Source organism: Peromyscus eremicus, chromosome 13 (assembly GCF_949786415.1).
Source record: "Peromyscus eremicus chromosome 13, PerEre_H2_v1, whole genome shotgun sequence".
Lineage (NCBI taxonomy): Eukaryota > Metazoa > Chordata > Mammalia > Rodentia > Cricetidae > Peromyscus > Peromyscus eremicus.
Window position 1 is genome coordinate 13,718,742 of NC_081429.1, and position 23,004 is coordinate 13,741,745.

The 23,004-nt window shown below is 37.0% G+C and overlaps 1 protein-coding gene across 10 annotated transcripts in view; it reads left to right on the forward strand.

The window, feature by feature from the left end:
• Positions 1-13,050, forward strand: part of Ppip5k2 (diphosphoinositol pentakisphosphate kinase 2) — a 66,339-nt gene extending 53,289 nt beyond the window's left edge. For all 10 annotated transcript variants that reach the window (XM_059278277.1, XM_059278278.1, XM_059278282.1 and 7 more), the window contains 3 exons: positions 3,409-3,549; positions 6,157-6,282; positions 11,390-13,050. In XM_059278277.1, coding sequence (XP_059134260.1) covers positions 3,409-3,549; positions 6,157-6,282; positions 11,390-11,493 — 371 coding nt within the window. In that variant the 3' untranslated portion in view covers positions 11,494-13,050. The remainder of the gene's footprint in view (positions 1-3,408; positions 3,550-6,156; positions 6,283-11,389) is intronic.
• Positions 13,051-23,004: the final 9,954 nt, after the last annotated feature.

The following is a 23,004-nucleotide window of genomic DNA, read 5'->3' on the forward strand; positions in this document are numbered from 1 at the left end:
CTTTTTAATTTTTTCTTTTATTTTAAAATGTGGGATACACAGTATCATTTCTTTATCAGTCTTTAATTTCAGTTGGCATACAGTTCCAACTTACAAAACCACTGATACTGTCTTGCTCCCCTTTCTGCCGTAATTTCCACAATAATTGAGCATTACTCGTCAAATTGTCTAATGACCACAGTAATGATGAGCCCTAATTCTGAATTAACACTTGGAAATTCTAATTTCTTAAGTGATCAGTTTATACATTTTTTTTTACAAAATACAATTGCTATTCCTTAATTTGTTCTTAATTCTTAGCACTTCTTTTTTTCTAATTATTTTTCCAATCACATTGTTTTATTGAGATATTCAACAAAAATACGAAGCAGCCCATGTCAAAGAGCCCAGTGAGATATGTCTCTGTAAAGGTCTCTGGAGCCAGCTGCAGCGAGGGGCACTGTACAGCAGATATCTGGCTCTCTCCCATAAACAGACCTCGATGTGGCGTGGACAGCTCCAGATACTTTCCAGGATCAATCTGTCCTTGGGTGGCTTTATGGTTTAGCTGTTATCCACAGTCATCTCCTTTGAGTACCTTTCTTTTTCTTAAAAATTGGAGAATTCCTGGTAGAAAGAAAACTAAAGTTAAAAGATTCAGGTTCCGTCAGAGTGAAGCTGGATAGGCACATATTGCGACTGTTGCTATAAACTGAGTTGTTATAACCTTGTAGCTTTTTGCTGAGCTTGATCTTGAGCCAGAAGGAATATTTACTGATGGTTTTTGTTTGGGGGATGTTTTGTTTTGCTTGAGCCAGGGTCTGATGTTGTAGTCAGGCTATCCTCGAACTTACTGTGTAGACCAGGTTGGCTTTGAACTTCCAGTCTTCCTGCTTCCGCACTCCCTAGTGCTTGGATCACAGACAAAAGACATCGTGCCGGCTTACCGATGGTTTTCAAATCCCATATAGCTTTCACTTGTAATGAAGATACTTTCATCCCTGAAACTTTTTTTTTTAAACTGCAAGTAAGTTTAAACAGCTGACCTTTATGAAGCCTAAGAATCAACATGCAGTTATGGTCTCCATTTGGATCTTTTAACAACACTTCTAGATAACAGCCTGCTAATACTTCTTGAACTGAATTAAGAAGACCTCACCCTCAAGTGAAAATTGAACCAAACAGCTTAATGTGCTTCCTCTCATTGTAGCTGTTTAAATGTTACTTTTTGGAGAAAAAAAAAGTCTGATTTGATACAGCTGCAACTTCTAAAGGTAACATATCCTTAGTAATCTCCTAGAAGAAAAAAAGCACCAGTCCTAAGGAAATCCCTACAGGAGGTGTCAGCTTTTCTATGAATGCCTGTGTTTTCACAGCCAGCACTGGCTTTCCTGGGAAAGTTCTATGTTTAACTACAGATAAAAGTAGTAGTAGTACTAATTACTTCAATGGAATAGAAAATAAGAGTAACTTTGTATTCCTTTGGTTTTAGGCTGTTTCTTTTAAATGGTGGCTTTCCTACATTATACAGCTTGATGCATAGAACTATATTCCTTTCAGTTCTAGAAATATCCCTTTGGAGTTTTCAATCCTTTGTCTTCTTTAATGCTGTTCTGTCTTATCCGTCCTATGAATTGTCATTTGACCCTTTCACTTTTTATTTGCCGTGACTTTCATGTTGCCTCTGTCTTTAACCCACATTGTGGACTTCCCTCCCTCCCTCCCTCCATCTTTAGTTAAGGAACATGGTGAACAAGTATCTGCTGACAGTCTTTCCCTTATTTTCTGGGCCTCTGTGCAGAATACCTATACTTCTGTAGGTGCTGGTCTGCTTCCTCTGTGGAATTTCTAGGCTCCGGTGGTATGTTTTCATAGCTTCCAAACGTGTCCGCAGGGTGGCTTTTGAAATGCCTGCACTAACCCTTTCATTGTACGTGAAGAGCTGATTTGATACAAATGGCAAGAGTGTAGTCTAGAGAAATTTGATCAGACATCACTTGCTGTTTTGAAATTGAGCAGGCAAATGAAAGGCACTATCACAAAAGATGGCTGAGCACCCGGAGAAAGGAGAAAAGCATATTGTTTAGAGAGCTGCAAAGAAAGGATTTGTGCTTATTTGCATGGGCCACTTGTATTTAAGAAGAAAAGGAGTTGGAGAGCTTCATTCCTCAGTGCGCACTGAGTGAGGTGCTTTAGCTGCTGCTGGGGTCCTGTGTTGCTGCTTTTGTTTTGTTTTGTTTAACATTACATGAAACGGTCTGTCATGCTTTGGTTTGCACCTGGAAATCAAGCATTAATTTTTTTAATCCTTTGGTTATTTTCATAACAATACTTAATTCCCTTTTTAAAAGTTCCCCTGTTTCAACTGAGAATTCCAGCAATTCTTGAGTTCCTCCCAAATTTTAAATAAATCCAGTAGCATGTAATCTCAAAATGAGCGTATGTATGTTGAAAAGAGTATTTTGCAGTCTGAGTTTAGATAACTTGTTTTTTAACTAGTAATACTCTATTTTTATGTAAATTTGAGTATTGAGTTATTTCTTCAGAGAAGACTTAGCTTGAATTTTGGGAAACACTTGTTATTTTAAAAGTATATGAAAGTAATTTTTAAAGCCATTCAGTTAAATAAAGTTTAAATGGGTAATTTTATTTTTAAAATGAAGAACTAGTATTTTTTGTTTTAGAAAAGTAATTTGTATGTATAAGTGCTTTTGTGTCACTGATTATATTAACACAATGCTGCATGATTCATCATGAAATTTTGTATGCCTGTGCAATGGTTAAATGTGGATATACTTGCACTTTGTATTGCTTTTCACATAGTCTAACTTTGTTCAACCAGGGATTTCCAAAAATGGAATTATCGGTGTTTAGTAAAGGAATGTTTCAGAATTTTAAGTCCAGCCTGATTGAGGAAGTGTTGCTCAAGGATCATGTTAGGGTGTTATTGGCCTTAGAGGAAAATTACAATTTGTGCTTTGCAATTAACTACATAATTAACTCCTGAAATTTGTGTGAGAATTTACCTTCATTATTATTTAATTGTAGAAATAGATACTGTAACATCCTGGTCTCAGGGAAATATGGCATCAGCTTGTTCATCTGTTAAACAGATCTGACATTGAAAGATGTAAGGTGAAAATTTCTCTCCCCCACACCCCAGATTTTCTCCTTGTTACCTTAGGTCTTAGCAACAGTGAAGGACTGTATGCATGCTGTCCTGTCTGGTTACATTGAAAGTGATCATGGTCATATCTTGTTTGGTTTCATGTTGCATAGCATCTGGTGTCATGACTGGAAAGACCTTGTGTGTTTGCATGTAAGAACCTGAACTCACTCTCCAGTCCTACGTAAGTTGCCTTCCTTTATAATGATTCAGTTTTGAAGTAGCCAGCCTTACTCTTCCATTCTGTATTTCTTCTCTTTTAGGCTTTGAGCTGTATTCCATGGTCCCATCGATCTGTCCTCTGGAAACTCTTCACAATGCCCTGTTTTTAAAGCAAGTGGATGACTTTCTGGCTTCCATTGCTTCTCCATCAACTGAAGTTCTCCGCAAGGTCCCTGAAATGTGTACGGAATTTACTTTCATTATTAGTTAATTATCAGACAATAGATATTATCTGAATGGAGCCCAAATTTTAACAATGCAAATTCAATGGTAATTGTGGGGATTTTAAAAGAGACAGAGGTAAGGGAATAATATTAGTAATTCCTTTGTGTTACACATGTGTAATAGACCACTTTTCTTGATTCTATTCCCAAATCTTTTTTCTAACAGTAAAAGTAAACAGTATCATATAGAGTAGCATCTGAGGAGTCCTGGCCACAGTTTAATCTGTCCTAATGACGTCCCTCCATTTCTTCAAGGCGATGATACCCTTTGCCATTTCTTCTGCTTCTGGTACTATAGGCCAGCTGTCAATCAGTAGTGGTAATGAAGATGTTTCCAAACTATTTCACTTTGGAGTTGCCCTTGGGAGGCAGGCTTTAATTTCAGATTTTACATATGAATTGTCCAGTTCTAAGCATCCATAGTACTCCAAACGAAATAAGTTATAAATAAGACAGTCAGGAAAATAAAGATAATTAATCTCATTTATGTTATGTATAACTTAATAAAACACACAGTGCTGTTTCCTCAGAATAGATCATCCAAATAGGCTCTATTATCATGTATTGCTTCCCCTTAGACCTCATGTTTTATTGCTCCCCTGGGCTGGGCTTTTCAACTCTTCAATTAGAGAATATAGAATGAGTCTCATAAGTGAAAAAGGCTTCAGGCAGCTATTGATACTATTTAATTTTAGAAAGTTTGTAGTTCATGACTTAAAGGTCATACAGGAGTGATGTCTCTTTATTCTTAGGAAAAATTTAATATAATAGTTAGAAAAAGATAATCTTATGGTTTATTCTGTAGTGCTCTTATTTTATGATGGCTTCATTTTTTGTAGTTAGTGAATCCAGTTCATTATTATGTATTATTATGACATTAATGAGGTGATTTTAGATTCCTGTCCTGTTTGTTCTGATGAACTCTTCTCTACATCATAAGTACAAATTGTACTTCAAGACTTTTGGCTTTCTTAAAATTTCATGCTGTTAGCTATTAAAAGAACCAGATGAAAAGGTATATCACATAATGTAGTCCATAGGACTGTGTAGACATCTGAGGCAGTCTAGATCATTGGACCATAACCTAGATTCCCAACGAGCACTGAAAATCCACAAATAAGGAAGCTGAATGTTTAGAACATTTTATCTTCCGTGGCTTTTTCATCCAGCAGATCTGCTTTGATACGTTTTATGTTTAACATGGTATTTGAGAAAAGTTTCCTGGCAAAGTAAAAAATCATAGTTGGACATTGTTAAGGACAATCAACTTCTCAGTTGTTAAACCGTACTAAAACCCAGCTCTGCTAAAGCCTTTGTTATACCCCACCTCCAGTTCTTTTGGACTACTAAATAAAATGTGCTGCCAGTTATGAAATATCTGAATCTCATATTTTATAGACCAGTTGCAGAATTTATACTTAGTATAAGTACTGTGAGTTTACATTATATATAATTCCCAGTAAGCACAGAACTGTACAGATTCTGCGGTGTTTATAGCAAAGGAGAAGACATTGCTAATCTGGTAGTGTTAGAAGGCCTTTCTTCACCGAGGACAAACTTCCGAAGTTGTAACTGAAGAAGACTGACAGCAGTGTATTGACAGTGAGCTCAGACACTCATACAAGTGAGCCCCATGTGCTCCCTGCATTGTGTCCCATCTTTTCCCATAGCACTTCATGGCCAACGATTAATTCTTCACCTACTCTTTCTGCACCATTCAGTGTCTCCATGTTGAGTAGAAAGCTGGGCTGTGGCAGAGGAGAGCAGCTATCAATCCCCTTCCCTTCCAGGGAAGATAGCTCTCAGCTGTGTAATAAAGAAAGAAAATGTGATGTATTGGACTGCTTACGATAGTTAGTCTTTCTTAGCTATGATATGTCAGTAGATGAAGATGCTTATAAATAAATAATCCCTAAGTCTACACTTGTCATTAGGATTCTTTTTAAAATTACTGTTTGTTATAGGCAATAAAGCTATACCATGGCTCCCTACCATCCCTTTAAGGGCCTCTTAGAGCAGAATACAAGTAATATGTTTCTATGTGGGTTTGGGGGAGGAGTTCTTTGCTATGTACTGTTGAAATAATATAGTTGCAGTATAAACATTGTTTGGAGTTAAGACTGTGAGAGAACTGCCTTTCTATTAGAAAGATGACTTGGCTGAATTGACTGTGAACCTTGTCTTTTCTATTATATACTATTATTTGTACTAATTATTGGGCATATTTTTACTTACTATATTATGTCATTAGAATTTTTGTAGTTGGGTCTTGTGGCATAGGCCTGTAATCTTACCCTCTCAGAAGACTGAGGCAGGAGGATTACAATTTCAAGACTAGCCTGAGCAAGAGTGAATTACAGGGCCGGCCTGAGCATCTTAGGCTGTCTCAAAGTAAAAAGGAGGAATAAAAGGCTAGGATTAAGGCTTAGTGTCATAGTACTTTCCCAGCAAATATAACGTCCTGGGTTCAACTCCGAAGACTGTAAAAATGCGAGTAAAAAATGGTTTTCATAGTGTTAAGACAGACTTGGTAGGAAGTTGTTATATTTTGTTTATTTCTTTCAGCCTCTATGGCCTCACGTGCCAGTCCAGCAATGAGAAGAAAAATTTCCCTAAATACGTATACACCTGCAAAGATCCTCCCCACGCCACCGGCTGCCTTAAAGAGCACTAAAGCAAGCGGCAAAGCAGGTTAGAGATGTGTTTGAACTCTGGATTCCATACAGCAGTAACAGCGGGCGGGGTAGTGTTTGTCTGACGATGTAAAATCAGACCATTTCCTACTGCTTTCCCAGTAGTGATGTCAAATTCAAAACCTATTATCATGACTCATTTATACACGTTCTTATCTATGTAATCCTCCTGTCCGCTTTTGCTTCCCTGTCTTCCCCCCATAGCTGTTGGTCCTAAGGCATCATTTTATGTTGTCCGGTGTTTTTATCTTCCGTCTGTAGTCTGGTGATGTGACTCCCAAATTCAGCTCTTCTGTTAGCATTTTTGTTATAACTTCTTGCCAGTGTGATTGTGTGTTGATCCTTCTCCCATGGCTGCCAAAGATGTTCTCCATCTTCATATTTTTTCCTGTTCTCTAATGCTGCTTTTCTGGTCTGATAATCTTCCTCCCTATTCCCCATCCCAGATTGATACTCTAACCCCGTTCATTTTTTGGTTTCATTATACAAACTCATGGCAGAGATGTGATTCTTTTCAAGGTTTTAGTGTTTTTAGATACTCTTTTTATTATGAGTTTATGGTTTAGAGTAAGAAGGACATATTAATTAAGATCTCAGCTCTGCTACTTGTTAGTCATGTGACCTGCCTGACGCTAATCCTTAGTCTCCACTAAGAAAATCTGGGTAGTGATTCTTTTACGGCATTGTCCGAAGTGAACACACATGTGTAAAATACTTGGTTACATTATAAACATTCACTGAACAGTAGTTTCTTTTATTGCTCTTGGCTATAACTAACCTTCATTTCTGCCAGATAAATCATGGCACTCCTGCCTTATGAATCAGTCAGTATTTTAAATAGATTTGAGTCTTGTAGAGTCAAACAAATAAGGGCTATAACGCTAGTGGTCAACACTGCACAGTTGCTTAAATATTATTTTGATGCATTTAATATACAATACAAAACTGACATTTGTATAGTTCCCCTTTCTAAGAAATTTGTATTGTTTTTATGTCCATGACAATGAAAAAAACAGACGAAGAGGTGTGACTTGTGTCAGTCAGCAGAGCCAGTAATCAGGGGACCAAAGGTATGAATTCTCTTGGGATCGCAGAACACGTTGCTGTTCCTTACGTACTAATTACCCTGTAAATGCACGGCATGAACATATTTGAGTAGCAAAGTTAAAATGGTGTTGAATGTGTTATAAGTGGGTTTTAAAATATTAAGCCACTTTTGCAATTCAGAGGTGAATGCTCCCCTGTTCATGCTATGTGGTACACAGAAACCGAAACCACCGCCAGAACAAACTGGATTCCGTCCAGGTGTGAGGATTTCTGTGTCACATATGGGAAGGCATTGGTCTGTAGTTTTGTGTTCAGAATGTCTTTTTCAGCGCTACTGTCAGAGTGGTGGTATTTTCATAAAAGATCTGGGAAATATTTATCCTTTTGTGTTTTCTAAATACATTTTATAAGATTTTAATTTCCACCTTAAGTTCTTGGTTAAAAATTAATTTTTATGTTTCATTTTATGGCAGGTTTGATGACTCACATTTGTCAGGGAATTTATTCATTTTGTCTTATGATGTCCACTTTGCTCTTTCTTCATAACTGTTTTGCTGTATCTGATACTACGTTGCGTTCTGCCTTTTTTTTTTGGCTTGCACTCACTAAAGATTCATCAATTTTCTGGCCTTTTAAAAGATTGCCTTTTACTTGTTACTCTGCTTGCTTTATTCTTGAAGGATTCCTCCTCTTGGTTTCTCCTTTCCACTTCTTCCTGTAGGTTTTACCTTTATTCTTTATGTCTAGTATACCCTTTTTTAGGAAAACTTGCCCTAAGTAAATTCTAGTAATGGAGGGCAGATATGCCAATTTATTGTTTAATTCTTAATTATTAAACATTTTATAGGATTTCTGTCTTTTAAATAAGACTTGTGCATATGGGAAGCTCTGGTTTTGATCCATAGTACCATCTCAAAAACAACAAAAAATGTATTCAGTAGAGTTCAGTGATCTGAACAGATGAAATTGTATCACTCATTAAAATCATGGTTGTTGATATTGTAGTGTTCAAGTATTCTACTTCATGGAAGGAGCTATAGACAGGAGGAGGAAATATTTGGTTATTTATCAATAATATAAAGGGCAGTTTCAGCTACAGAATTATTTACTTTTCCTTGAATTCAATGAATGTTAGTTTTGTATATTTTAGAGAACTATAATTTAATGGCTATATATACAATTGTTAGGTATTATTTTGTTCACCCATTTATCACCATGAAATTTCTCTCTAGATTCTGGTAATATTTGCTCTTAGTTTATTTTATTTGATCTGAGTATAACTCTTCAGCTTTCTGATGCTTACTCAATCTAAGTATTTAAATTATCTTATAGGCAGAATATATTTGACATTAAAAATCACTAAAAACTATCAGCCATATTTGTTGTTGTGGTATTTCTATTCCACTGACCCTCAATGTAATTATTAACAAGACTTCTTTGTTTTTTTCCATATTTTTATTCTTTTCTGCTTTATTTGAATTGATTCAGTAATCTGTAGAATTTCACTTTAATACGTGTGTTGCTTTTTGTTGTATTTTTGCAGTATTCATTTATTGATTGCTTTAAATGCACATTCTTAGCATTTTGTGGTCTACTTTGAGTTAATTATGTGTCATCATAAATAATACATAGGAAACTTGCAGATTCCTTGACTTTTTCTTTTACCTTCATTTCCTCTGTCCTTTCTCTCTAGTTATCTATGTGTGTGTGTGTTAATTTCACATGCAGTATAAACAGTAAAATGCAGTACTGTGACAGTTCCCTTAAGTAATAGTTTATGTTAAAGAAGTGAAGTGGGAGGGGAGATACGGCACTGCACTTGTCCACAGTTGCTGTTTTCTGAGTTTGTCATTCATTCCTTCATTGAAGTCTGTATCCTGACTGCTTTCATTAAGCCCAAGACTTTTTGCCATTTCTTACACTGTGGCTCTGTTGGCAACATAGTCATTTTATCATGACAAAAAAATGTCTTTGCCTATTCTTGCAAGGTAATTTTGCTCTCGTTCTGGATAGAACAGATTTGTTCCTTGACAACCCTACTGATGTTTCACTGTCTTCTAGTTCCCACTGTTTCTGTAGGAAGTGCTAGTTAATTTGAACTGTCCACGTATCAGCACTTGTAGTTTTCTCTGCCTGTGCCAGTGTTTTCTCTGGGTGTTTGGCTTTCAGCAGTGTGATTATGTGCACCTGCTCTTCATCTTCCTTCCTCTCTCTTTGTATTCTTGGTATGATCCTCATTTCTTCCTCCTGTCTATACCTCCTTCCATGAAGTAGAACACTTGAACACTTTTCATTTTGCCTCAGTTGGCTGTTAAATCCAACCAGTTTTTATTTCGGTTATTTTAGTTTTATGCTTTAATTTGAAGCATTCTATTTGATTCTTCTTAGGTTTTCTTCCAAGACTTACAAGTTTTTATTTGTTATGAGCATAAGGATTTATTTTACCACTGAGCATGAAGTTGCTGCTCAAAAAATTGTTTTTTAAATTATTCACTTCCTGATTGGTCTGTGTCAGTTTTCTCCTTTACAAGAAAGATGTTTTTCTGTTTCTTGTTATGTTAAATATTTATAATACCATACATTAATCTTAGTATGTTAAGTAACTTTTTAATTATATCCAGTAACTTTTTAATTATATCCTAGACATTATAAATAATACGTTATAGAAACTTTGCATTCTGGTATTTCAATTATATTTTTCCAAAGAATATTGTTTTATTTTAAAAGTAAAGAGTTAAATTTGCTGAACTCAGCCTGCACTACCTGAGGCTTTCTGTGCAGGCAATAGATTAACTAATCATAGTTATGTGTGAATTACAATTTCTCCCTTTCTGTCAGCTGTTGTCCCAATACTTGTCATCTGCTTCTTCATGCTAGTAAGATTGTCTTTTATGTTGGAGTTTTAGCTGAATTATGTGATGGAGATTGAGACCAGTTCTCAAACTAAAAGCTATTAGATGGGAATGATGAGATTAAAAAGAATGAGCAGTCCTGTGTTGCTCTTTTCTTATACATGTTGATTCTTCTCTATTAACTATCCAATTCTGTCACTTTCTGTTGCCTTTAAACACTGTTGTTATATTTGTTCTTCTTTCTTTGTGGCTGACTGCTTGTCATATGAAGAAATGTGTAAACGGACGTTTCCTGTCTTGACCATCTGGTCCCAAATAACCGACTCAGAGGCTGAATATTACTTATAAATACTCGGCCGATAGCTCAGGCTTGTTACTAGCTAACTCTTACACTTAAATTAACCCATAATTCTTATCTATGTTTAACCATGTGGCTTGATACCTTTTCTCAGTATGTCATTCTCATCTTGCTTCTCTGAGTTTATCGGCGATTCTCTGACTCTGCCTTTCCTCTTCCCAGAATTCTCCTAGACTGGCTCTCGCACTCAATCTCTTCCTGCCAAGCTATCAGCCAATCAGCTTAATTGTTAACAATGAGTATAATCCACAGCAGAAATGTCAGCCTGACAAGCCTATGCTTGCATAGTAGAAGTGTGACTGCACTCAGAGTAGCTCTGGTTAGTCCTGGCTTTGACAATGGTACAGACACAGAGTAAGTTCTGACTCAAGAAAGAGTGCTTTTGCCCTTCCAATTTTGCAGCCTTGCATAGTAATGAGATGTAAGATGTAAGAGGATATGGTACCTATAGGGGAAATATGTTCAGTTTTAAGCATGTTTAGTTTATATTTCTTTTCAGATATAAGTAGAGACAGTTCTAATGACCAGTTGGATTTCTGTATCAGGAGCTAAGGGGGAAAGGCTGGCCACAAGTATAAATGAGATTAGCAGAATGGATTGTACTTAAAATGGTTGATATGATTGTTTGCCATGAAGAATATAGAATGAACTAAAAAGTTCGTTTTGTGAACACAGCCTTTTGTCATTACTTTTCAATATTGGTGTAGAGTTCTAAAAAGTTAAAATGTTATATTGAAAGCTTATAATGTTATAATTATAACAAAATAGCCCATCTCCACCAACATTATTTTACCCTTGATGACTTGTGTGTATCCCAACGACACTATTTCTTTCTTCTGTTTGTGTAGTAGTCAGCGGGCCATCTCCAGCAGCTACCTCAGCTCGGAAGAAGAGCTTAGCTGGCAAAACTGAGGGCCAAGAACACAAGAAAAGCACCGGGAAAAAAAGATGAACTGACACCATAATCAAAAGTTCCCATACTTAAAAAGGGACTTGTTGCTTAGTGAAAGATTTGTAAGAAACCTTGACTGAAGCTGGTCAGAGCCAGTGATACATGCATTACCAGACCTGACTTTATACATCTGTGTATTTGCTTTAAACACCTCGAAAACCAGAGGACTCTGTGTTTTTATTCTGATGAAGGGCTTTGGTAGGATCTAGAAATGTTCAAAATAATGTCTGTCAGCTTTCTGTGTGTGAAAAATTCATGACACCTGCTGCTGTCACTGTGATGGTTACCATGTGCCTGTGGCACAGACAAAGGATGCAAAATCCGGCTGACTGGTACCAAAGTGCACTCTGATCAGGTGATTCTCTGCATACCTGAGTCTCCACAAGATTGCATTCAGTAAGACTGGACAGGCAAGATCACCTGTTGAGGACTTTTCTTAAAGTGCATTTCCAAAGAGAGCTCGTCGACCATTTACATTAGAATTTTTTTTTGTTATCGTTACTATATCCTATGCTGCAATATTTATTGACTGGAAAATATAGAACATGAATTATTTTTTTCAATTTGTGCTTTGAATTTTATATTATAAATTATTTAAAATATTACAAATACAGGTGGGAGAACTATACCTTTATACACATAAATTTGCAAATTCATTTGTAGAAAATATTTTCTTTATACATTTCTTTACCATAAAAGGTACTTGGTTCATCCAGAAAAGTTTTCTTTTCTGTATTAGCAAGAAAGGCATTTTTTAGACTTTCTTTATGAGCTGTAACTGATAAGTTTGTAAATCTTACACTTGATTTTCAGAGTTTTTCTTGAGACCTCTATAGACTCAGATCCAAAATGGGAGTTGTTAATGTTAAACTGAATTCTGCTGTTAATAAGTGTCATTTATGATATCTTTCTTGTGTTTTCATTCTTATGTTCAATGTATTTGTTGATTTCATCCAAAAAACTCAAAGATAGTAAGTAAATGCCATTTATATATGATAAGATTTGGAAGGGAGATTGAGATCACTGTTAATTTCATCTAATATTTTTACAAAAAGAAGAAATCATCATCCTTGGTGCTTTTTCCCCTTGATGCAGAAATAATTGTATGAAACATTTAAAATGATTTAGAAACTAAACAGTGCAGCCTGCTAAATAACAATCTCAAACATTGGATGTGACAGGACTTTAAGTAGTCAGCTGTAGCTTCAACTTACGTTTAGTACTACTGGACCCTTACTGTATAGATACAGTTATTGTAATTCTTCAAAAGTGACTTCTAACCTTAAATCATCTTACAGGAACTGACTTGTAGAGAATAGGCATATTATATTATCTTGGTTGTTTTAAAAGGGATGAGATACAAAAGTTACAAATGTATACAATTAAATAAGTTCATATACTTCACTTGAATGTAAATGGATTATATGGTGATGTATCTTGTAAACGAATGTATGTTAGTTTTCTGTATGTGAATATGTGATTAATGTGCTTATGGCGGGGTGAGGATACTACTTTATTTTTTAAGTGGAATGAATTAAAATTCTTTCTAGAATAAGAGTGACTTGAATGTAAAGTGCTTTATTTGCATTCTTTGTTTTCTTTTATGTTTCAAAATAGAAAGTCTCCAGTAACATTTTATATTAAATAATAATTAATAAAACTTAATAATGACCATACACATAGCAGTTTATTGTCTTCCCCCTTAGAAAATATGCTAACACAGCCGGGCAGTGGTGGCGCACGCCTTTAATCCCAGCACACGGGAGGCAGAGCCAGGCGGATCTCTGTGAGTTCGAGGCCAGCCTGGGCTACCAAGTGAGTTCCAGGACAGGCGCAAAGCTACACAGAGAAACCCTGTCTCGAAAAACCAAAAAAAAAAAAAAAAAAAAAAAAAATATGCTAACACTCATTTTTCTCAGTATTATTTAGTAATTGTGATTTCACTTTATTCACCTAAATCAGTACTATTGCTTTGTAAGCTCATCTTTTGCAAGAATCTTAGAATTGTTTTTCAAAACACACTGTCAGAGAGTCTGTTTTATAACAGCAAAATAGTTACCACTATTTATAGGAGTTTGTCTAAAATATTTTTTTCTTACAGGACTCAGGAGACATGGAGTTTAAGAGTTTTTTTAAATGCTAAAAGGTATTTGTTTTTGCAGCGTGATGCTCTAGCCAGCAAAGAGATGAGGAAGCCAAGCTAGAGGCATTGTCCAGTCACCCTGAGATGTTATTCTTCATTGTTTACCTTTCATTCTTTCACCCTTAGGAACCCTATATCTCAGATCTTAAAGTCTCCTGCTGGCAGATTTTTATGAGGTGCACAGTCCATTCTGAACTACTGACAAATGTCAGAGGGCATCCCAGCAACCTGTATTAAAAAGAAGTGTGCTCAACAGTCATGATCAGGAAATAGAGGCAGAAGGGGAATGGTCATGTGACAGAAGCAGACGGCGTTTGTGCTCAGTGTTTGTACATGGCAGAAATGCAATAGTTGACAGCTAAAGTTCAAGTTCCTCAAGTAATCTAACTTCAAACTCATTAGCTATTGAGAGACTTGACCTGGGAGGGGGAGGAGTAAATAACACTAGGATATTTGAAAATGCTGTGGGAAGACATTATTTTATGTTTACTCTAAAAATAGTATATATATATACACATGCATATAGATGTAGAACTTAAATGGAGTTATGCTGTATGCCACCTGGAGTGATTACATTCTCCCAAAAGCCATAGACTGTCTAAAAAAAAACCCAGTTCCAGGAATGGGAAACTTCGAGATTTGATCAGCGTAGACCAAAAGACTCCCGAAACAGTATAGGATACTGCCATTGCTCTTGGTCGCCTCCCAGAACTTGAAGGACCTATTGCTGAAGACACGACACACTTTGGACACAGGACTTGAAGGAATCACCTTGAAGACTAGTGGTAATAGCACCCAAAGGTCCTATGCAAGCTGCCAAGATAGAAATGTTGTTAATCCTAGCCAGCTGTAAAGCCTGTGATTCACGCTGGTGACTGGCCCAGCAGGATATTCCCAGTGGTTCAATGATAAGCACTTTTATCTTGGGTATGACTGATAGCTATGTAATTGAACTTAAGGCCTGCTCATTGGGACGGAAATCTTGCCTAGCACTATGAACCAAGTTAACTACCTGTGACTGCAGAGGTCATGGACCCTAGAAGATAACGTACTTTTATAACTTTTCTAAACATTGTATAATTTCTAACTATGCTTTATTTTGGTTTTTATTTATGTTTTCTATTTTAGTTGTGTTCCTTTTGTGGGTATTTCAATATAATTTACAATGACTTTTGCTTTACAACTAATATTAAGATCTCTTCTTACCAGAGAGGTTTGTGACATCCATGTATCTGTAATGTACCTTTGGAGGCAATCCTTTCTGGTATTGTTCCCTTTAAGATTGTCATCTTCTTGTAGCTGTAATTTTCATTGTAGACAAGAAAATACCAATTAAAACTGGTTTAAACTGTTAGAACAGTCATTATACATTTCTTAAAGTCTAAAGGCAGAGTTGACTCCAGTCACCCTGCTCTCTGCAATAATGTCAGTGACCCTGGTTGTCTTCTCGCTCTGTTAACATAACACAAACTTTATAGCTACTGTATTTTTCCTCATACTCACAGGATGGCTGTCTATGGCAATCAAGGCTACATCCTTGTTCATTACCAGCCCAGCAAAAATTGAAGGCAATTCTTCCCCGTGATGTTCATTCAGTATAGTTGGAACAGCTTGGTTGACCATCTATCTGTCCACTCCCATGTTATTAACATTCATGGAAAAGTCCATGAGCAGGGAGTGGTTGACCAGGTCAGGTCCACCAGAAGCCTTAGCACTTGGCATTTTGAACTAGATAATTGATCTGTGATTCAAAATAGTGAACAGCATCTGTAAGAAATTGAGGTATTATGGTAGTCACTTTAAGATAAGGAGCTAAAATGAAAGTGACAAGTAGCCTGGGCTCCTTCTGGCCCATCTCCCTCCTGTGGACAGACATGAGGAGTGATGATGATCTGCAGTTCCGACAGGAGAAATTCACTGGTAAGCAGTGAACAATGGGTGGTTCCTGGTGTTTACTCCGTTGGACTGGCTGTTCCTCCTATTGTGTGGTAACAGGAAGTGCTCTATTGTAGACACTCATCCCATTTCCATTGTTTTACACAAGGAGCTGGTATTACCCCTCAGATTATGCTGTCTACTTTGGAAACTATTATCACCTGGTGTCTACATTCCAGCCCAGCACCTTCCTGTATGAACTTCACTGCACTTAGCAGCCCTGGCTCATCAGGACCGAGGCTAAAGCTTCTTTTCATTTTGTGGAGGATAATTTGTGTTTCTATTTTCATATATGAAGGATTTTTTTTATGGTTGAAAACTGATTTTTCCCCCCATTTTTCAACTAGGCGTCACTTTTTTTTTTTCTCATAACAAATTTTGGTGAAATTAATGGTAGTCCTACCTACTGTTGTCAGAATCAAATCAAATGACATTTAGTAAAGTGTAAGGTGAAAAAGAGATTGGAGACATTATTTTTATTCTGCTGTATTGGGGCTGTGTGTTGTCCAGATGTCAGCCAGGCCTCTGATTTCAGTGGCATTTTTAGAGCCAAGGATGCTCTCATAGCTTGTGAAACTCTTATGAATACATGTGTTGCCAAGGGAACAGCCTGCCTAGTAACAATCTAATAGATACCCCTCCAAAGATCAAGGTTATTCTAGCATCTTCCCGATTTAAAAAAAAAAAAAAAAAAAAAACTTTAAATGAAACAACCCAATCCCAGAGCAGTGTTAAGAGGCAATGAGAGCGACTCTAGCCAACCACTTTGTTTACTGTTTAATAAAATGAGGCATGCGCTGCTGTGCATAAACTTCCTATTGTAACAATTGTGTTACCCCAGGGGATAATGGAAGCACAATTTAGATGCCCATTTTAAAACTTCAAAAAGACGTGACTTGGTGAAGACAGCAGACCCTTGCTCTGTCATTCTGTGTATAGTGCTTCAGGAGCATTTGATACATGGAAAGATTTTTTTTTTTTTAAGAAAAAAAATGAATATGTCTTCTGGAAATGTTTTGCTGCTTTTAAAAGCCCATTTTCTTCAGCTACTCAGTGCTCAAGAGAAAGCAAGAAAAGTAGGCAGGTGAGTAGATTGATGAGAAGAAAAGGGAAAAAAAGCAAGTGAGGCAGATGACAAGTGAATGGAGACTCCACCATATTGCTAAAAAGAATTGCTGCTATCACCGGGTGGCGGTGGCGCACGCCTTTAATCCCAGCACTCGGGAGGCAGAGGCAGGCGGATCTCTGTGAGTCCGAGGCCAGCCTGGTCTACAGAGTGAGATCCAGGACAGGCATCAAAACTACACACAGAAACCCTGTCTCAAAAAACAAAAACAAGAATTGTTGCTATCAGGAAAGAAATTAGAAAGCATATAATTTAAAGGTTGTCTCTTTCGTTCTACATAAAGATTCTAATTTGTCTTCTAGTGTCTATGCTGAAAAGTCATGATGACCTAAGAGACTTGCATGCTTCTGAACATCTACAAACCTTTTGTAAGTCACTTGCCATGCATACATGGAACATGCCCCAAGAGGGTGAGCCATGCAGTGTGGTCTTGCTATGAGACAAGCACTACCAGCCTCACCTGGAGAAATGCAGTTGTGAAAAATTATTTTTGAAAGATTCAAAACTCAAGAAAAGCATGGAATCCTTTCGGAAATTTAAAAGAAAAGAGTGTCCAGTTTGGAGTCAGATGCCTGAAGTCCTCCTGTGTGCAGGCTTGTCTGCAGGCTTGGCAGGGGAGTGAAATACCAACAGTGAATGGATGTGTAAAAACTGCTTATGCCGTTTGTTTGTGAGGATTTTCTAAGTCTCTCCAGGAAAGATCACAGTGGCCTGCTGCCATGTGTAAGGAAAGGGGAGGAAGACCTCAATATTCATGCCAACTCTCCCTCTGTTGATCTGGGAAACCCTAGAATACTCCACATCGCCTTGGGTCGTAGTTTTCTTATCTGTGACCTACAGGGTTTGCTTGAGGTCCTGCAACTTCAAAATCCATATGACTTGTTTTTCCTTTCCCTCTTCCTTAGAATTCTGGAACATTTTCTGGTCCTTCTAGTATCTCTGTCACCCTTTATCATCATAGTTAACATGATCTTTTGAACCCTTGCTTCAAGAACTTAACCAGAAAGTTAGTGATCTTGACTCCCATCTCTGAGTGATGTTTTGAGAATTAGCGACATGACAGAATGAAATTTACTTAGATGATAGCATCTTGTTAGTGTGTAGAATATGTTTAGTTCTGGGTAGTAGTTGATGTCATGAGTGCAAACTAGTTTTTATATTAGCCCAAATAAAACAGTTACAGAAATATTTCTGCTACAACAACAAAAAATATGTGTAGGATCAGTCTTTGGAGGCAGTACATTCCCATAAACTAAATGCAGATGTCCGTAAGAGAATATTTTAGTGTTCAGGATTCCAACCATGGGTGATGTATTAGCCTTGTCTGATTAGCTGCTAAAATGCCATCTGTAAAATTGATCTGAAAAATGAACATCTGGCTTCTGACCTATTTCTTACAGCAGAAAACCTGTACTTTGCCAAATGTACTAGTTACTGTTCTTTTCCTGTGAAGTGGCACTGTGACCAGGGCAACTTTTAGAAGAAAGCATTTAAGTAGGGGCTTGCTTACAGTTTCAGTGAGTGAGTCCGTGACTGTCATGGCACAGAGTGTGGGGGCAGGCAGACAGTACTGGAGCAGGAGCTGAGAGCTTACTTACATCATGATCCACAGCAGGAGAGAGCCAGTGAGAGACAGACAGACAGACAGAGAGGGTGACAGACAGAGAGAGACACAGGTCTTTCCACAGGACCATACCTAATCCTTCCCAAACAGTGACACTTGGGAGGACCAAGCATTCTAACATACGAGCCTATGAAGGGCATTCCCATTCCAACCCCCACACAAGTATAGTATGGGAGGAATTTAGTCAAGATTTCTCACATAATTGCTAGATCTAGGATCTGCAATGTTAGCATTGGAAATTCCTACCAAAACAACAATAAGACACTATGGATTGCAAAAACTCAATAACCTCCCTGTGGTGAATATAAAGGTAGCCTCTTTAAACATACAACTGTCCTTAGAAGGCATTCTTTACTTTAATGGACAATAATGTCATACTTGGAAGCTTTTTCCATGGTAGCCTGAGAACAGGGGTTTTTTTTGATTTGCCTAATGTGTGCTAAGTGAACATCCATTATAAGTAGATAACTATGCTAATTGATGAACATATGAGTGTAAAAGGTCTTGTTTCCATTTGGAAAGGGACTTACCATTTGGTGTGGACCCACACTCAATAGCAATCATAATCCATTACCAAATGGTGGATGTGATTAGTTTTCCCATTCCAAGCTCTCTGTCCCAACAGGTTGGTTGTTCCCTGCTTCCATTTTCCGTTGGCCTACACACACACTTACTCTGAGTCCCATTTCCAAAAGACAATGCCTTGCAAATCTTCTAGCTCTCCTCCAGATATTTGCCTCCACATTGCTGTGGGATGTTCTGTATGGCAAATGTGTTGCTAATTAGTCAATAAATAAAACACTGATTGGCCATTGGCTAGGCAGGAAGTGTAGGCGGGACAAGGAGGAGAATAAAGCTGGGAAGTGGAAGGCTGAGTCAGAGAGACACTGCCAGCCGCCACGATGACAAACAGCATGTGAAGATGCCGGTAAGCCACAAGCCATGTGGCAAGGCATAGATTAATGGAAATGGATTAATTTAAGCTGTAAGAACAGTTAGCAAGAAGCCTGCCATGGCCATACAGTTTGTAACCAATATAAGTCTCTGTGTTTACTTGGTCGGGTCTGAGGCTGTGGGACTGGCAGGTGAGAGAGATTTGCCCTGACCGTGGGCCAGGCAGGAAAACTCTAGCTACACCACATCTTTATAAAATAGTTGGGTAGGCTTATATTTTGATTAATTAGTTTTGCTTGTATATATTGACATCTCATTTTAGTGAGAATTTAACTTGTAAACCCCACTTTTCTTTTAATGGTGTGATATTGTTTAGTCATTAGTCGGTGCTTTACAGAATGCCTATGTAAATACTGTTTATTGCTCAGCCCAATAGTATGATGATTCGTTGTACATTTGTTTCCAGTTAGTAGGTCATTGTTTCTCACTCAGTTAATATATTTCAAACTCTTCAGAGTCTAAAATACATTCAACATGGTAGAAACTTATTAGTTTCATTGTTCTCATGAACATTTTCTATTTTTTGGTTTTTAGATATTGGGCTGTAAAACAAGAGAAAAAAACCAATAGCTATTCAGAAATAAATCCAATGTCATCTTACTATATAGGAGTTGTGCTAAGAATTTGAAATTAATGAAAGAGATATAAAATTCTATAAAAAGGTATTTAGGAGACATTTATGGTCCAAAAGGGGTAAATAAATACAAAATAGAATATGTAATTTAACCAAGTAGATAGGAAAAAACAGACTTGGAATCCTGTATGAATACTTCAACATCATAAAGGCAGATTATATCAAGCACATAGCCAACATCTACTTAAATGGAGAGAAGCTCAGAGCAATTCCACTAAAATCAGGAACAAGGCAAGGTTGTCCACTCTATATCTATTTAATATAGTACTTGAATTCTTAGCTAGAGCAATAAAACAACCAAAGGAGATCAAGGGGATGCAAATTGGAAAGGAAGAAGTCAAAGTACTCTTATTTGCATGCCTAAGTGACTAAAAGTTCCACTGGGAAACTCCTCCAGTTGATAAACACTTTTGGCAAAGTAGCTGGATACAGAATTAACTCACAAAAATTAGCCTTCCTAAATATAAATGACAAATGGACTGAAAGAAATCAGGGAAACAACACCCTTCACAGTAGCCTCAAATTATATAAAATATCTTGGGGCAACTAACAAGCAAGTGAAAGATTTGTCTGATAAAACCGTTAAGAAATTGAAAAAGGAAACTGAAGAAGACATCAGAAGATGGAAAGATCTCCTATGCTCATAGATCAGTAGGATTAATACAGTAAAAAAAAAAAAGGCCATCCTACCAAAAATCAATCTACAAATTCAATGGAATCTCTATCAAAATTCCAACACAAATCTTCATAGGTCTTGAAAGGACAATTTTCAGCTTCACATGGAAAGACAATAAATAAAAACAAACAAACAAAAACAGAATAGCTGAAACAATCCTGGAAAACTGTAAAACGATGTAGCTAGAGTTTTTCTCTCCAGGTCCTGCCAAGTCCTAGCAGTCCCGTAGCCCACTTATAAAATAAACATACAGACGCTTATATTATTTAAACTGCTCGGCCATTAGCTCAGGCCTACCATTGTCTAGCTCTTACTCTTATACTCAGCCCATTTCTGTTAATCTATATGTCGCCACGTGTTCCGTGGCTTTACCTGCTGCCTCTGCATGATGTTCCCTGGACGGCAGGCTGGCATCTCCTCCTCTCCGTCTTCCTGTTCTCTCAGTTCTCCTCTCTGCTAGTCCTGCCTATACTTGCTGCCTGGCTACTGGCCAATCAGTGTTTTATTTATCAATCAATCATCCACAGCAAGAAGAACTACTGGAGATGTTATCATCCCTGATTTAAAGTTGAACTACAATTAAAAACAGCAATTATTGGCACAAAAACAGACATGTTGATCAGTGGAATAAGATTAAAGATCCAGACATAAACCACACACCTACGGACACCTGATGTTTTTGTTGTTGTTGTTTTGGTTTTTTTTATAAAGAAGTTAGAAATACATACTGTAAAAAGACAGCATCTTCAACAAATGGTGCTAGCCAAATTGAACAGCTGCATTTAGAAAAACCAAATAGATTAACATTTGTCACCCTGCACAAAGCTCAACTCCAAATGATTCAAAGACCTCAATATAAGACCAGATTACACTGAGCTTGGTAGAAAAGATTTTCTAAACAAAACACTGTTAGCACAGGCACTAAGATCAATAATTAATAAGTGGACCCTCCTGAAACTGAAAAAACGTCCGCACAGCAAAGGAGACTGTCATTCAGACCGTGGCAGCCTACAGAATGGGAAATGATTTTTTTTTATCAACTCTATGTGTGATAGAGGGCTAATACCCAAAATAGATTAAAAAAAAAAAACTCAACTAGATATCAAGAAAAAAATTTTAAATGGGGCACAGATACAGAGAATTCTCGAAAGAAGAAACTAAAATGTCTGGGAAATACTTAAAGAAATGTTCAACATTCTTAGTCATCACGGGAACTCAAAACAAAACTACTTTGAGATTTCATCTTACACACATTAGCATGGCTAAGATCAATAAAACAAATGATAGCTCATGCTGATGTGGAGTAAGAAGAACATCAAACATTGCTGGTGCAAGTGTAACCGGGTAAAGCCACTATAGAAATCAGAGTGGAGGCTAATTAGGAACCTGGGACTCGATCTAGCTCAAGATCCAGCTATACTGCTCCTGGGCATATAACCAGAGGAAGCTTCATCCTAGTGCAGAGACACTTGCTCAACCATGTTCATTGCTGTTGTATTCATAATAGCCAGAAATTGGAAACAACCTGGATGTCCCTCAACAGATGAACGAAGAAAGAAAATGTAATACATATACACAATGGAGTAGTACTCAGCTGTTGAAAAGATAACAAAACTCACAAGTAAATGGATGGAGCTTGTGTATTTTCATCAAGTATGTTTTTGATAGTAGATTATGTCTCATGCAAAAGTTTAGAAATTAGTTCTTACTTTCACAGATTTTATTTATTTGCCTATTCATTTATTTATTGTGGAACAAGTCCTTTTGACTACAAAACAAAATCATACACTTCCTTTTGTTATTTCAAAGTCACTTTCTGGCTCTGATCTTGTATGGAATATTGCCTGCCCAAATAGTACTTGGATATCTAGGACTTTCTGGATGGTCCTCAGGATGTTAGGAGCAATTATTTGGGATACATGTTTAACAAACCATTGAATCTTGGAACAGGAGTCCATTAAATAAAGGTTTAAAATTCTTCAGAGCATTTAAAATGAATATATGATGATTACAATGGGGAATGCAACAAGCAGTGTCTCTTCTAAACACATTTGACTATGGCATTCTTTCCCCCTGACGGCATCCCTAGGGAAGGAAAGATGGAGAAGTTGAGATTAGCACAGACAGTTAGGAAAACTTTTGAAAGTTTAAATGGAACTCTAGACTGGGTGTTGATGTTTATTGTGTATGTCCCTGGTGATGGTGCAAACACCTTTCTGAGGCTTAGTTTCCTCAGCTGCAAAATTAGAATAAGAATGCTTACTTCAGCTATAAGAAAGGATTTAAAAAAATATATACTATGAAAGTGCTCTGTAAAATTGCAGTGTATTTTAATTTTATAGACATAAGACATGAGAATAAAGGATCTCCCTCTTAAAAGCTGGACTCACTTGCAATGTTTGACCTACTTTTTTATTTT